This window comes from Stomoxys calcitrans, chromosome 3, assembly GCF_963082655.1.
Source record: "Stomoxys calcitrans chromosome 3, idStoCalc2.1, whole genome shotgun sequence".
In the NCBI taxonomy this organism is placed as follows: Eukaryota; Metazoa; Arthropoda; class Insecta; order Diptera; family Muscidae; genus Stomoxys; species Stomoxys calcitrans.
Window position 1 is genome coordinate 150,642,355 of NC_081554.1, and position 17,593 is coordinate 150,659,947.

Consider the following 17,593-nt stretch of genomic DNA (forward strand, 5'->3'; position numbering starts at 1 on the left):
TTGGTATTTATTACGATTCATTTTAAAAATATATGTATATTAATTATATTGTTTATAATACCCTTTACAGAGAGTGTCGCCGACAACGAAGAGAGGCTCAAAATGGAATCGACAATTTTTTCTTTTTTTTAGAAGCCTGGGCCCATTAAAAAAAAACATAAATATTTTTATCCAATATATTTCATGTTTTGGAGGCCACCGTAGCGCAGAGGTTAGCATGTCCGCTTATGATGCCTGGGCTTGAATCCTGGCAGGAACATCAGCAAATTTTTCAGCGTTCGTTATCCCCTCCTAATGCTGGCAACATTTGTGAGGTACTTTGCCGTGTAAAAACTTCTCCCCAAAAGGTGTCGCTCTGCGCCACACCGTTCGGACTCGGCTATAATAGGGAGGTCCCTTATCATTGAGCTTAGAATTGAATTGGACAGCACTCATTGATTTGTGATAAGTTTGCCTCAGTTCCTTAATGGAATGTTCATGGACAAATTTGCATTTGGATATTTCATGTTTTATTCGCAATTTAAATCAATGCAATAAAAAGTTTTTTATATATGTGAACAATATGAATTTTTTTATTTTTATTGCAACAGTAAAAATGTTATTTAAAACAACTTTACATGAATTTTTGAGCTTACCATAAATCCCAATTGCTAAATTGTAAATCAATAATACAAATTCCCTTAAAGGTCCAATTTCAGTAAAATTTTTCAATTGAATGTACAAATTTCTTAATTGAACATAGTTTTTCATTTTTTCTGTGTAGCTACATGTTTCTTTGAGTGTTTCTAAAAACAATATGGAGATTTTAATAGCCAATCAAAACGCAGGTACAAGAAGCCTTACGCGATTGGTTCATTCGAAACCCATGTGGGGTGGATGAATGAAATGAAAAGCATTGTGGGGTTTGTTTATTGAAAATACTGTAGCAATAACAAAAGAAGATATTTCACATTAATGAAAACGTTTGGAATGGATTGAATTTAGTCTTAAAACAAAATGTGTTCGAATACAGACGTGCAACGGATTACGCGATAATCATGAAAAATTAACATAAGTGGAAATAAAAACAAAACATATAAAAATATCAATTTAATCATCAGTTATAAAAAAGATTTAAAAGAAATACAAAGATTTGAAACTAAATAAAAAATGTCTAAATACGAAACGCAAATTTGTCGCGAACCTTCGCCGTTTTATCAAAATGATAATATATTTTATAACAATAGTTATCGTTTAATGGATATGAATGCAATTGAACGTATGTTTTGAAAAATTATTTTAAAATAGAATTAAAACAAAAACAACATTAAATTTTTATGATTTGGATCAAGTAATGTACACCAAGGATAATGGTTTAAGGTGGGAATTAATCATGCATAACACGACAAAAGCAAGATTTTATCAAGAAAACAGTAAAACAAATACAATTATTAAAATATTGGATTATTTTTATTTAAAAAAAAAAAATCCATAATTGATATATTACAAAGTTTTGCCGTATTTTTGGAAAATGCAACAACATGTGCCAAGAAAATAAAGTTTAAATTAAATAACATGTTAAGTTTGAGTACAAATTGGGTTGCCCAAAAAGTAATTGGATTTTTTAAAAGAAAGTAAATGCATTTTTAATAAAACTTAGAATGAACTTTAATCAAATATACTTTTTTTTTTCTAAAGCAAGCTAAAAGTAACAGCTGATAACTGACAGAAGAAAGAATGCAATTACAGAGTCACAAGCTGTGAAAAAATTTGTCAACGCCGACTATATGAAAAATCCGCAATTACTTTTTGGGCAACCCAATATATAAATTTTGGCCCGGCCTTAAATATATCGATGGCTTATTAGTATTGCCATCTGATCTGATCATGTTCTTCATTGGGGGTCTACATTGGGAACCCAAGAACTGAGATCTGTTTTAGAATGCCTGCCCATAATACGGTCCTGCAGGCGGAGATCTGGGCGATCACGGACTGCCTTAAGGGGTGTGGTGCTAACGCAAGGACGTCGAGTGTGAACATCTTTACGGACTGTAAAATGCCAAAAAGGGCAATAACAACCAGGATGGTAAGATCACGAACAATCTTGGAATGTAAGATGGAGATTAACACCTTCTCTGAGGATGGCACAATCCGCATCGTTTGAGTGCCGGGCCATAACGGAGTAAGGGGGAATGAAAGGGCATACGATTTGGCGGTGAAGGCCAGAGAACTGCTGTCAATAAACTTGATTAACCCGAAGCCTTTCGGGTTGACGCATTCCGAGTTAAGGGCGTGGGCGACGAACGCCCTGTGGAACAGCGAAACAGTCGTTAGGACTGCGAAAATCCTATGGGGTGATCCGGATCGTGAGAGGGCAAGGCTATAACTGAAAGGAAGTAAGAAGGACGTCAGTATAGCTATTGGTATCATAACGGGACACATAGGACAGCGAGCTTACTTATGCAAAATCGGTGCGGCAAGTGATAGCATGTGTAGAGCATGTGGGGAAGATGATGAGACGTTGGAGCATTTTCTATATCATTGTCGGCTTTCGCGGCTAAAAGACACCGGTACTTAGGTGTGGACACAATACCAGACATGAACCAACTTAGGAGAGTGGCATGGATTTTGTAAGTAGCACGGAATTCCTAACTTAAAATTTTCTTTTTCGAGGTTACTTTTTAGTTTTTATAGCGCAAAACAAGCCGATTACTGGCTTAGGTGTATGTCCATAGTGGCATGGGGCGGATTAAAATCCGCACTCCCTTTTCAACCTAATCTAACCTAATATATGAAGGGCTACGAGAAGGAAAAAGCTTGACTTAGGCATTTTTTGTTTGAAATCCCTATTAAACTGTTATTTTCATTTGTGTTCCCGATTAATTGAAAAAAGCTATTGTATCTCGACTTTTTGTTACCTTACAGCAGGAGGAAAAAACTTCACCTACTACCACACCACTACTGTGGTACAGGGTATTATAATTTAGTGAATTTGTTTGTAAATGAAGAGAGATAGACCCATTGATAGGTATACGGATGGACTCAGAATCACTTTCTGATTCGATTTAGCTATGTTCGTCTGTATGTCTGTCTGTCTATGTTAAATTGTGTACAAACTACAGGTCGCAATTTTCATCCGATCGTCAAATTTGGTACAGGCATGCTTTTCGGCCTAGAGACGAAGCTTATTGAAATTGGAAATAAATCGGTTCAGATTTGGATATTGCTCCCATATATATGTTCGTCCGATCATTTGTCAACCGATTTTCTCGAAATTTGGCAGGAAGGATTTTCTTATGACTCCCGACATTATAGTCGAATTTCATATAAATCAGTTCAGATTTGGATATATTGTAGCTCCCATATATATCCGTCCGATTAGCCGTAATAATGCAAAAAAATGGTCATTTGTTTCCCGATTCTATCGAAACTTGGCAGGAAGGAGCCACTGCAAGCGCATTTATTGACCAATCTTCCCAAAAGTTTGTACAACGCTTTCCTCGACGACTTCCACAATGTCTATAAAGTTAGCCTAAATCGGTTCAGATTTGGACATAGCTCTCATATATATATATAATCTCGTTCGATTTGCAGTAATAATACAATCAAATGGTCATTTGTTAATCGTTTCTCTCGAAATATGGCCCGATTTTCTCTTGCTTCTCGACATTATAGATGAGTTTTATAGAATTCGGTTCAGATTTACATATAGCTGTCATATATGTATATCCCCCGATTTTCACTTCTAAAACCACTGCAAGAGCATTTTTTGACCAGTCTTGCCAAAAATTTCCACAACGTTTTTCTCGACGAGTGCCACATTATCAAATTTTGTTTAATTTGCAATAATGTTGTCATTTTTGAACCGTAGTTATTACAGTTTGCTCGTAATATGATACGGATTGTTTAATAACCCATCTGAAAACATCCGACGAATTCCATCAAAATTGGCTCATAATTAGATATAGATCCCACTTTGTATCTATAGGATAGGTGTAGGCTATTATAGAGTCGGCACCGCCCGACTTTTGCCTTTCCTTACTGGCTTTGAAATTGTTTTAGGTAAATCTGTCATTCGAATTGTATTGACCTTAAATTGGAAGGCAAAGTGCATCTGACATTTGTCTTCCAGGATAAGCAAAAACTGTCCTTTTTATATTAAGCCATCGATATGTATACTCCAGTGGCGGACAAATGCCCATGGGCTTGGAAATTTTACGCACACTACCACATGTGGCCAACACTAGTATACTCTCTTCAAGGAAAACAAGTAAAAAAGCATTAAGTTCGGCCGGGCCGATCTTTGGATACCCACCATCTCGTGTATATATGTAAGCCCACTTTCGTCACAATCCGGTGAATATTGGATAATTTATGCACCCAAATTCGGCACGGACATTCAATTTTGTAGAACAAAATATTGGTCTTTTTGGCAGCTATATCCAAATGTAATGTCGAAATGCCTACCATAAGTCACTGCGTCAAATTTAAACGAAATCAGACAATAAATGCGCTTTTTATAGGGCCAAGACTTTAAATAGAGAGTTCTTTCTATATGACACCCTTAACCAAATCTGGACCGATGTGGACCAAATTAAACAAGGATATAATAATCGTCCTATTTTATTATAACTCCACTACTATATACGTAGTTATATCTTAATAGAGGCTGGTCTCGATCATATTTTATTCAGGTCCCGAGAACTCATATACAAGAAACATTTTCAGACAATAAGTCTGCTTTTTATGGGATTAAGACCCTAAATTGGAAGATTGGTCTATATGAAAGCTATATTTATATAGTCTGACGTGACCCATATTTAGGGTGGATGTCGGGAGGCTAACTCTAATTTCAGCAAAATTGGGTAGAAATAAAGCTTTTATGGGCTTCAGACCTTTTATCGACAGATCGGTCTATATGACAGCTATATCTAAATATAGGCCGATCTGAACCATATTTCCGATCCGATGTTGAGTGGCTTAAGACTACTCATTGTTTAAAATTTCAAGGAAATCGATTAAAAAATAAAGCTTTTATTAGCTTTAGACCCTTTATCGGCAGATCGGTCTATAGGGCAGCTATATCTAACTATAGTCAGATCTGAATCATATTTGGGTCGAATGTTGAGAGGCCTACATTACTCACTGTTTCAAATTTCAGCGAAATCGGGTAATAAATTTATCGGGAGATCGGTCTATATGACAGCTTTATCTATTTATCTTCCGATCCAAACTATATTTAGGTCAGATATCAGAAGGTTTAAAATAACCCTCTGTTTCAAATTTCAGCGAAATCGGGTAATAAATAAAGCTTTTATGGGCATCATACTCTTTATCGGCAGATCCGTCTTTAAGGCAGCTATATCTATATATAGTCCGATCTGAACCATATTTGAGTCAGATGTTGGGAAGCCATAAACTACTCACAATTTCAAATTTCAGCGAAATCGGATGAAAAATAAAGCATTTATGGGTATTAGACCCTTTATCGGCGGATCGGTCTATATAGCAGCTATATCCAAATATGGTACGATTTGGGTCGTTCAAGAACTAAACCAGCGTGCATCAAAAAGACGTGCTTGTGCAAAATTTGAGCTTAATATCTCAATTTTTGAAGGCTGTAGGGTGATTACAACAGACGGACGGACAGATGGATAGATGGACAGACACACGGACATCATTAAATCGTCGTAGAATTTTACGACGATCCGAAATATATATACTTTGTAGGGTCGGAAATTGATATTTCGATGGGTTGCAAACGGAATGACTAAATTAATATAATATATTAATAATGGGTATAAAAAAATACAAGTAAAAACCCATAAAATTTGGGCGGGTCGAAGTTTGAATATCCCACATTATTGAGGCGGCCTCTGCGCTACGGTGACCTCCGTTAGCGTGTTCGCCTATGACGCTGAACGCTTGGGTTCGAATTCTAGAGAGACCATAAGAAAAAAATGTCAATGGTGGTTTTCCCCTCCTAATGCTGGCAACATTTGTGAGGTTCTATGCCATGTAAAACTTCTATCCAAAGAGGTTTCACACTGCGGCACGCCGTTCGGACTCAGCTATAAAAAGGAGGCCCCTTATCATTGAGCTCAAAACTTTATTCGAACTGCACTCATTGATATGTGAGAAGTTTGCCCCTGTTCCTTAGTGGAATGTTCATGGGCAAAATTTGCATTTGCATGTATACCTACATTATTTAAACTTCCACGAAATTGGATGTAAAAGTCGCTAAAATAAATAAGACTTTATGGGACTCACAAAATAATTAAGACTGTATGAGGCCGAAGTTTTTACATCCAGAGATCGTTCTTATGGCAGCTACGTGATTCGATTTCGCCCGCTAAATAAACTAAAATTCGTTTCTCTATAGTTTCCACCATTAATGATACTTCAGTTTTAGACAAAGGCAGCAAGTTTAGCTTGGTTCACATACTTTTGGAGAGTTCACCGCCCACAATTGGCTACCATCAGTCAATCGTTGCCCTTTGAAGCTTAAGCCTAGTATTAAGTTCATTCGCCACGAAATTTCCTATTAATTTATTGTGAAATCCGACGGACTTTGTTTGACGCCAAAACAAAAATAAAAGTCAAACATTAACGCCAAACAATGGCAACATATGCTGTGTTTTAATTTAGTACTGGATAGACAAGCCGTGAAGGGTACAAATAAAACGAAAAAAGTTTCCAGTGCAAGTCTGATTATTTACCATGAGATGGTAACGCCATCATCAGCGCCAATCTGTCAAAAAACCAGTAAAAAGGGCAAAAGTCGGGTGGTGCCGACTGTATAATACCCTACACCTACCCTATAGGTACAATGTGGGAGCTATATCCAAATCTGAACCAATTTTAATGGACCTCGACGAATGCTTTCAGATGGGTTGTTAAACAATCTGTATCACATTTCGAGCAAATATGTTCAAGCTGTAATACCTACATTATTGCAAATTACTCAAAATCTGACAAACATATCAATGGGAGCTATATCTAAATATGATTTGAGCAAACTCCTTGTCTCCAGCTTTACTCCGGTGGATGAGAGGCTAGTCACAATCCGCATAAAAACCAAATTCTTCAACATCAGCCTTATTTGTGCCCCGACTGAAGACAAAGACGAGTAGACCAAGGATATTTTCTACGAGCGCCCAGAGCACCAGATTTCAACATAAAAATATTCACAAAGCCACATGGCTGTCAACCGCTCAAAACACGAAGAACCAATTTGATCACGTTGTGCTAGATGGAAGGCATTCATGCCGCGTGTTAGATGTACGTTCGATCCGTGGAGCGAATATAGATTCGGATTATTACCTTGCTGCAGCAAAGGTTCGTACCCGTTTGGACATGGCACGGAAAGTACGATCTGACACCGCACGAGATAACGTCCAGCAATGGGTTGAGGCTGATAGATTTCAAAAAAACATGGTAGTTAGTAGCACCAGATTTCAACCTAAATATATTCACAAAGCCACATGGCTGTCAACCGATCAAAACACGAGGAACCAAATTGATCACGTTGTGATAGATGGAAGGCATTCATCCAGCGTGTTAGATGTACGATCGATCCGTAGAGCAAATATAGATTCGGATCATTACCTTGCTGCAGCAAAGGTTCGTACCCGTTTGAACATAGCGAGGAAAGTACGATCTGACACTACGCGGAAGCTGGACATTGAAAAGCTACAAACACAACAAATGGCAGCGACATACTCCACTCGACTGACCCAACTGCTTAATGAAAGCACTCCTTGTTCCGATGATATAATTGCGCAGAGGCAAACTATTGCCTACTCCATGGAAAATGCCTCGAAATCCGTACTTGGGTACCGGAAGCCTTCTCCAAGAAACCCATGGTACGACCAAGAGTGTCGAGATGCTACTGAAGTCAAGAATGCGGCATATAGAGCAACCTTGCAATCAGTAGCAATGCGCCAGACGAAAGAGAGGTATGGGGAGAAAAGGAGAGAGGAGAAACGCCTATTCCCCAAAAAGAAAATGGAAAGACTTGAGTGTGAGCAAATTGAGATGTACAGGAGTCAGAATGGAGTCCGGAAATTCTACCAAAGAATTAAACATTAAACCGATGGCTTTGGTGCAGGCACATCCTCCTGCAGAGACAAAGAAGGAAATCTGGTAACTGACACAGATAACATGCTGAGGATATGGAAAGAACATTTTACCCAACTGCTAGTGCCCGACGTTGGCGGCGAAGAGGATACCGTAGAACCACAAGAAAGGAGACAAGACGGAATGTACCAATTACAGAGGAATAAGTCTCCTCCCCATCGCATACAAGATACTCTCGAGCGTACTGTGTGAAAGATTAAAACCTAAAGAGATAATTGGGCCCTATCTATGCGGCTTTAGACCTGGTAAATCCACCCTGGACCAGACTTTCACACTGCGCCAAATCCTAGAAAAGACCCGAGAAGGACAAATCAGCACCTACCATATCTTTGTTGACTACAAAGCCGCCTTCGATACTCCTTTACGTTCAAAGGTATTTCAAGCCATGTCTGAGTTTGGTATCCCTGCCAAATTAATAAGACTCTGCAGGATGACATTTGCTGATACGCGTTCCTCAGTAAAAATAGAAAAGAATCTCTCGGAACCCTTTAACACCAAACGAGATTTTAGACAAGGAGACAGCTTATAGTGTGATCCCTTTAATATCCTGCTGGAGAAGATTGTACGAGATGCAGATATAGCACGCTTATCACAAGAGAACACATGCTACTCGCCTATGCCGACGACATCGACATCATAGGTCGGTCACTGGAAGTAGTAACTGCTACCTTTGAGAGAATCGAAAGAGAGTCAGTGAAAATGGGTCTGGCAGTAAATGGAGATAAGACGAAATGAATGGTTTCTACTCTCAAAACACCTTGTACAACCGAGCAGATAAAGAAAATGGAGAAAGTTGGGAACCACAACTTTGAGATAGCCAGTAACTTTATCTACCTCGGCACTGCCGTAACCGAAACGAATGACACCAGTTTTGAGATAAAGCGAAGAATAATACTGGCAAACAGATGCTACTTTGGACAAAGTAAGCAGTTTATAAATTGTGTGTCCCATGGCATAAATATAAGGGAGAAAGTGGCACAGGGCACGCCACAGGGGGCCATTTGATCGCCACTCCTATGGGTGACCACCATAAATGACCTATTACGGATGCTGACTGAGGAGGGATTTGAACCCATTGACACACAGTTTAAGTGTGAGGTAGCCCCAGCCGGCTATGAGACTAAAGGCGATGGGAGAATGGATTGAGGATGGGAGCAGCTCATACCATTGCGATATAATCGAGGCGACAATGGGAGATCCGGAAGGAAGGGAAGAGGCTTCCGATCGGATACCTAAGATGAACCTTGAAGTCAAGTGCAAGACACTGCTGCCATCGACACAGTCTTGGATTGACGGAACCCTAGTATTGCCATCTGAAAGATCATGTTACACGGATGGATCAAAGCTAGAGGACAGGGTGGGCCTGGGGGTTTACATTGAGAACCCAGGGACTGAGATCTATTGTAGACTGCCTGACCATAATACGGTCCTGCAGGCGGAGATCCGGGCGATCACGGAATGCGTGATGTCGTGTGGTGCTAACGCGAGGACGTCGAGTATGAACATCTTTACCGACAGTAAAATTGCCGTAAGGGCAATAACAACCAGAACGGTAAGGTCATGAACAGTCTTGCAATGTAAGAAGGAGATTAACGCCTTCTCTGAGGATGGCAAAATCCGCATTGTTTGGGTGCCGGGCCATAACGGAGTAAGGGGAAATGAAAAGGCAGACGATTTGGCGGTGAAGGCCAGAGGACTGTCGTCAATAAACTTGGTTAACCCGAAGCCTTTCGGGTTAATGGATAGAGATGGGTGATGCGTAAATACCCAAAAGGTATTTACCCGGCAAATTGGGTAACCACCCGTATAATTTTGCAGATATCTTGTGTATACAAATATTTTCCAAACATTTTTTGATGATTTCGTATTCTTTGTATATAAACCTGATCTTCTGATCTCATAAAATCGGAATTTATATATATATGGCCGCTATATAGACCAATCTCCAGACTTGAAGTATTGAAGCGATAAATTGGTAATTTTTCGACCGATTTCGATGAGTTTTGATAGGCCCCTACCTATATCTGAGAAGCGTGGACCATATTTGGATATAGCTGCCATATAGATCAATCTCCCGATATAGTGTAATGAGCCTTTAAAAGAAGCATTTTTCATTCTATTTCGATGAAATTTGGATATCGTCCAGATCGTACCATATTTGAATATAGCTGCCATATAGACCGATTTTACGATATAGAGTATTGAGCCCATAAAAGGAGCATTTAATTTTATATCCAAATATGGTCCACGCTTCTCAGATATAGGTATGGGTCTATCAAAACTCACTTTGCAAAATTTCATCGAAATCGGATGAAAAATAACCAATTTCTCACCTCAATACTTTAAGTATGGAGATCAGTCTATATAGCGGCTATATATAACTAAAATCCGATTTTATGAGATCAGAAGATCAGGTCCAATCTGGACCACATTTGAAACGAATGGGTAGAGGTCTACCAGAACACATTGTACCAAATTTCATCGAATTCGGGTAATAAATGGATCTTTTGTGGCTTCAATACCCTATATCGGGAGATCGGGTGGTAGTTCTATAGGGCAACTATATCCAAATATAGTCCGATCTGAACCACACTTCACAGAAATGGGTCTATCAGAACTCACTGTACTAAATTTCATCGAAATCGGATGAAAAATGATCAATTTATTGCCTCAAGACTTTAAGTCTGGATCTATAGCGGCTATATACAACTATTTAAAATCCAATTTTTTAAGATCAGACGGTCAGGTTTATATACAAAGAATATGAAATCATCAAAAAATGTTTTTATACCCAAGATATCTGCAAAATTATAAATACCCAAAAAAGGTATTTATTGGGTATTTACCCGGTAGAAACCCATCTCCACAAATGGGTCGTATCAGTTTAGATTTGAATGTACATGGTAGCTTATGCGAAGCGTTGCCAATTCAAACGATGACATTCTTTTGTGTGAAAATATTTTTAATTATTCAAGTTATTTAAATTTCGAAGTCCTTTTACATTTGCTCGATATGACCATCTTTTGTCTTGACTTGTCTTGACCTGAGTCGATCAAAAAGCGAGTTACAAGCTACACGAATGCAATCTCGATGAAAACTATTAGGGAGTTTTTTTTTGGACCACCATCATGGCGTTTGGCAACCAGTATCATGGCTACAATGGTAGGTTACATAAACATTATTTTTAGGTGTTTGAGTTCGCCAACTATTGCCTATTGTAATTTTTTAGCCAAACATAAAGCAATAACACTATTACGCTTGAACTCCATTACGAAGAACTTAATTTTTTTTCAAAACTAGAGGACAGAATGGATGTGTTCTATATTGAGGACCCAAGAACTGGGACCTGTCTTCGACTGTCTGACCGTAATAAGGTCCTGGATGGTAAGGTAACCAACAGTCTTGGAATGTAAGAAGGAGATAAACGCCCTCTCTAAGGACGGCATGATCCGCATCGTTTGGGTGCCGGACCAAAGCAGAATAAGAGGAAATGAAAGAGCAAACGATACGGCAGAGGAGGCCGTAGGGCTGCCATCAAAAAACTTGGTTAACCCGAAGCGTTTCGGGTAGACGCAGTCCGAGTTAAGGGCGTAGGCAACGAACGCCCCATGTTACCCTGTGGAACATCGAAATGGTCGGTAGGACGATGAAAATCCTATGCGGAGATCCGGATCTTGAGAAAACGAGGTTATTACTGAAAAGAAGTATTTGCATAAGTAATATGAAACCGAAAGCTATACTGAAGGAGGTCAGTATAGCTTTCCGTATCATAACGGGGCACATAGGACTATGAGCTCATTTTTGCAAAGTCGGTGCGGCAAGTCATAGCATCAAAAATGATGAGACTTGGAGCATTTCCTATGTCATTGCCCGGCTTTTGCGGCTAACAGACACCGGCACTTAGGTGGGGACACGATACCAGACATGAACCAACTTAGGTATGGAAAAAAATTAGGGATTTTGTAAGTAGCACGGTATTTTTGACTTAGATTTTTTTTTCGATATTACTTCTTAGTATTTATAGCCGCAACAAACCGATTACTGGCAAAGGTGTAATATCCATAGTGGCATAGGGCGGATTAATATCCGCATGCTCTTTTCAACCTAACCTAACCGAGAAGCAAATATTTTTTGTGGCTTGTAAACTTAACGCTATAATGCAAAATTGCAAACTTTCTCACCAACACACAGTGTTGCCATTTCGAACAATCTTGGAAACAATTCTAGAATTTTTGAATGGAAAGAGATATGTATTAGAGATGTGAGTGATTTTTCACTCACGATCACGCATTTTCACGAGACAAAAAAATTATTCACGCACGACTTTTTATATCGTCTCACATTCACGCACGCTCACGAGAGAAAATTTTTACCTACGCACTACTCACGAAAAAATTTCGACTTTCAAAAAAATCCAAACTCACGAAAATCTTGCGAATCACGATTGAAAAAATATTTGTCCATGAGGGGAATAATAATTTTTTTTGCAAACGTCGGCGAAAAGTAATAGACAAATAGGCGAAAAAGTAGTACTCTGCTTATAGTGAGGAAAACGGCAAAAAATATAATAGTATCCCTCGAAACCATTGCCGACATCATTTTTATAGCCTCCACCACATAAAGTGTATGTATTCTTGATCGATGACATTTGAAGTTGATCTAGCCATGTCCGTTTGTCCGTCTGTCGAAAGCACGCTAACTTTCGAAGGAATAAAGCTATACGCTTAAATTTTGCACAAATACTTCTTATTAGTGTAGGTCAGTTAGGATTTTAAATTGACTAAATCGGTCCATGTTTTTACATAGCTACCATATAAACCGATCTTGGGTCTTGATTTCTTGAGCATCTATCTTATCCGATTTGGCTGAGATTTTGCACGTCGTGTTTTGGTATCAATTTCAACAACTGTGCTAAGGATGGTTTAAATCGGTTCATAACCTGATATAGCTGCCATATAAACCGATCTTGGATTTTGACTTTTTGAGCTAATAGAGGCTGCAATTTTCATCCGATTTAGCTGAAAATCAGCATGAAGTTGTTTGCTATGACTTCCAACAACTGTGGCAAATATGGTTTAAATCGGTTCATAACCTGATTTAGCTATCAAAAAACCCGATCTCGGATCTTGACTTCTTAAGCCACTAGAGGGCGCAATTCTTATTCGATTTGACTGAAATTTTGCGTGAAGTATTTTGTTAGGACTTCCTACAGCTGCGATAAATACTGTTCAAATCGGTACATAACCTGATTTAGCTGCTAAATAAACCGATCTGGGATCTTGACTTCTAGAGCCTGTAGAGAGAGCAATTATAATCCGATTTGGCTGAAACTTTGTACAACGGCTTCTCCCATGACCTTCAATATACGTGTACAATATGGTCTTAATCGATCTTTGGCATGATACAGCTCCCATTTTAACCGATCTCCCGATTATGCTTTTGAGCCCCTACAAGGCGCAATTCTTATCCGAATGGACTAAAATATTACCCAATGACTTCTACTATCTTCTTCAACATTCATTTCACTTATGGTCTCCAATAGCATATCCATTTTTCTTTGTTTGCCTAAAAAGAGATATCGCACAAAGAACTCGACAAAAGCAATCCATGGTGGAGATTCGGCCCGGCCGAGCTTAGCACGCTCTTACTTGTTTTTTGTTTTATTGTTTTAAATGGTTAGTATTTTTAATATTTTAATATAATTTCTGAAAAAATAAGTGCAGATAAAAAAACGTGTTTTGGTATGGAAACAAAATCAATGATTGCCGTGAAATTTCGCTCAAGAAATAATTCAAGATTTCAGCCTAACCTGATTAGATTTGAATCCCACTCACGAATCACGTGTGTCACGCGTGACACGACCACTCACGACTCACTTCTAATATGTACACTAAACTTAACATAGTCGTTAAGTATGCAAAATTTAGGGACGCTAGTTTGTCCAGACGCTGTTCCACAGGCTTGAAAATGCTATCATACTCGACACAGATGTCGTGGGGTCAAATACTATATCGAGAGGTCTCTTTATTCCAAATTTTAGCAAGAAAGTGTGTATGATTCGATAATGACTGTAATTGGTACGATTATCAAGGGCTCTAATAAAACTAACTGTTCCAAATGTCCTAAATTTAGGGTAAGAAATGGGTCTTTTTGCATTTGGCGCCTAAAATCGGGTAATCGGTATATGTCAGCTACATAGAAAAATAATCCGATCTGGTCCACGTTTGGTGTGATCGATTTTCAATGGAACTCCATTAACCAAATGTGGTTGTAAAATCGCATTCATGTACTCAAGACCCTAAATCCTCTTGATATCCAAACTGTTGTCGGCGGAAGTCGGGCAAAAAATTTCAACTTTAACATATCGACCATGAGAAATCTTTGAATTTTGCCTATTATTTTCAAAGGCTATGGTTTCGCATGATTTTAGCAGATAGATGAACGGATATGGCAAGATCGCTTATGAATTTTAAGAGGATATATTGTTAAACTTTGCAGAGCTGGAATTTGATAACTCGAAGTGTTGCAAATCGAATGGCGACCAACCTTTCGGTGGTGGGTATAAAAAAACCGCATTTTCTTGCTAATAGACCATTTTCTAGGTTTGGTAGGAATTTTTAAAATTTTGGTAGAAAATAATTTTCTTGAGTGACAACACTGCTTATGCCCTTCAACACCCAAATTAAATGTCGCCCCCATAGGCATATCAATAAATTGGATATAGCCTCCATATTATCTTTTTTGACTTCTTGAGGCCCTACAAGCCTAAATCCTTAAATCCCATATCAATTCAATTTGATTTCTTCAAAATAGCTTATATGTAAACTAATTTAATTTTTAGCAGAACCTGTGGTGGTGGATTCGGGCTGACCAAATTTATCGCCTTTTTACTTGTTATTAATATAAAACTGTGAAACCGACAATCATAACAAATATTATTAACTAGCTGGACAGGGCCCGCTCCGCTGCGCCTTATTTAACTCTCTAATATCTTTTTAGGGTGGGGACACTTCGCCCTGAATGTGGATATCGAATTCGTGCTACTGCAGCCTATGTCCGCCTATGACGCTGAACGCCTGCATTCGAATCCTGGCAAGAACTTCGGACAAAATTTAAAGCGGTCGTTATCCCCTCTTAATGCTGGCGACATATGCGAGGTACCATGCCATAGTCATGCAAAAAATTCTGCCCAAAGAGGCGGCAAGCCGTTCGGACTCGGCTATAAAAAAGGTCAATAATCGTTGATAAATATCTTTCATTTGAATCCCATATAGCCATGGTCGGCTGATATGCCCATTTAGGGGTGGGACGACCTCCCATTACTTGGACCTAATTTTTTATTCCATATTTGTAATCTACTGCTGAATACTTTTCATTTGAGTGCCATATTAATAGAAACGTCGAATATATTTGTTTAGAGGAGAGGAGAAATTGGACCCAAAATTTAATACGATAATCACTTTCTAGTCTCCAACACCTTTCATTTGATACTTATATTGTGCCTATCAGTCAACTTTTAGTTGTGGGTGCCCTTTTTGGGATAAGGGGGAGGGTCAGTCACCATCCGATATCTAAAAACTATGTAACCTATGTTTCCTTTTTTTTATTCTACGGAACAAACAAACAAACCGAGTCTCATACAGACATGATTGGTCATATGCCCTTTTGGGTCGTTTTTGGGGGGTGGGGTGACCCCCTACACTTCGATCTGATTTTGTATGCCAGATTCGTAATCAACTGCCGAATTCCTTTCATTTAAGTCCCATATTAATATGGACCATCAATTTGTCTGCTTTTAGAAGTTTTGGGGTTAGGGCTACTTCCAGGGTACTTGGACCCAATACCATATTCGTATTCTACTCTTCAATACCTTTCATTTGATATCCATATTGTTCTTATCGGTCCGCTTTTGATTTTGGGTGGTGATTTTGGTGTAACGGTGGAGGGTCCGCCATCTTCCAATATTTACAGATTATACATTATTCATTCTTCCTGACTATATTCGTAATCTACTCCCGAATATCTTTCATTTGAGTCCCATATTGTCATGCTCATCCAATAAACCTATTTTTGGGTGTTTTGGGGTTGGGTTACTTAGACCCAATTTTTATTATAAAATTTTTACTCTACTCCTGAATACCTTTCATTTTGATCCAATATTGTCCCGATCGGTTCACTTTTATTTTTGGGTAGAACTGTTGGGGTAAGGGGGAGGGTCCCCCCCAATATCAAAAAATTATAAAGCCTATGTTTCCTTCCAGACCAACCTACACAATCTGTGAAAATTTCAAAATAATCAGTTCAGCCGTTTTTGAGTCTATACGGAACAAACAAACACAAATTCATTTTTATATATAAGATTTTTCTATCCTGCAGATACATGGAATACACCATCTTATTGTGCCGACACTAAACATCATACTTCCCATCACCACAATATCCATCATCATCAGCAATCACCACAGGACTGTTGTCAAAATGTCGCAACGACGACCACAACAACGTGTACGCTGACCGCAAATATCAATGCAAACAATTACTATCGATCGCCCAGTTATTGCCCTGCATCGTCATCGGATCTGGAAGGTAAAGCTAATTACATAGCTAGAAAAGAATGAGATATGTGTATATCCAGCAAAAAAATTTCGCCAATATTCTTTTGTATAATCTAATGCAAGTCTGATAATTGTTTCTTTTGTTTCAAGATGTGGAGAGTCAGTTTCATGATAGTCTTTTCCCGAATGACTCGCCCAAACCCCATACGATTTCTGCCCCTGCACCGGTTCGTGTTGTAAAAAAAAGAAATACAGCAAATAAGAAAGAACGACGACGTACACAAAGCATAAATAATGCATTCTCCTGTTTACGTGATAAAATACCAAATGTTCCTTCGGATACAAAACTATCGAAGGTAAGTTCTCTAATTTATGAACCACAAATAAACAATATTTAAAAAAAATTCCTCAATGCATTTGGGATTGCAGTCGATCTGTGATTATATCTGACCTTGTGCCTTTACAGAGTTAAAACAAAGATATAATTGATTTTCAGATGAGTTCTTCACTCTGAGGTTTTTCTTTAGCACTCGTAAAGCAATTGATGCTGTTCTGTTTCTACTTTTAGAAATGTCAGTTTTGTAGACGCTTTGACCACCAAAAAACTAGAATTTTATTTTAAATTATATCCCTCTGTTTAGCAAGGTCCTATTTGTTATCGTGTGTGCGGCTTAACAATTAAGGCTAACCAGTTTCTGAAAATTTTTCATTTTCGGAATTTGTAATAAAATAGTTTTTTACCAAAACTAACCTTGATAAATAAAAGGCACACTCGGTGTTTTTATGTAGTAAAGTTTCCGAGAAATCGGGGTTGGAAGTAAAGATAGGACAGACTCTATATTTAATATCAAAAACAAGTAAAAGCGTGCTAAGTTCGTCCGGGCCGAATCTTATATACCCTCCACCATGGATCGCATTTG

General features: G+C 38.4%; 1 protein-coding gene across 2 annotated transcripts in view; it reads left to right on the forward strand.

Annotated features, from left to right (window-relative positions):
• The first annotated feature begins 1,035 nt into the window (after positions 1 to 1,035).
• The window catches only part of LOC106086317 (heart- and neural crest derivatives-expressed protein 2), a 33,243-nt gene continuing 16,685 nt past the window's right edge, over positions 1,036 to 17,593 (forward strand). Inside the window, exons 1-3 of one of the 2 annotated variants that reach the window (XM_059364584.1) lie at positions 1,036 to 1,258; positions 16,495 to 16,704; positions 16,824 to 17,029. In XM_059364584.1, coding sequence (XP_059220567.1) covers positions 1,150 to 1,258; positions 16,495 to 16,704; positions 16,824 to 17,029 — 525 coding nt within the window. In that variant the 5' untranslated portion in view covers positions 1,036 to 1,149. Of the gene's footprint in view, positions 1,259 to 11,073; positions 11,281 to 16,494; positions 16,705 to 16,823; positions 17,030 to 17,593 lie in introns of those variants that run through there. The other variant, XM_013250946.2, reaches the window with a different exon arrangement.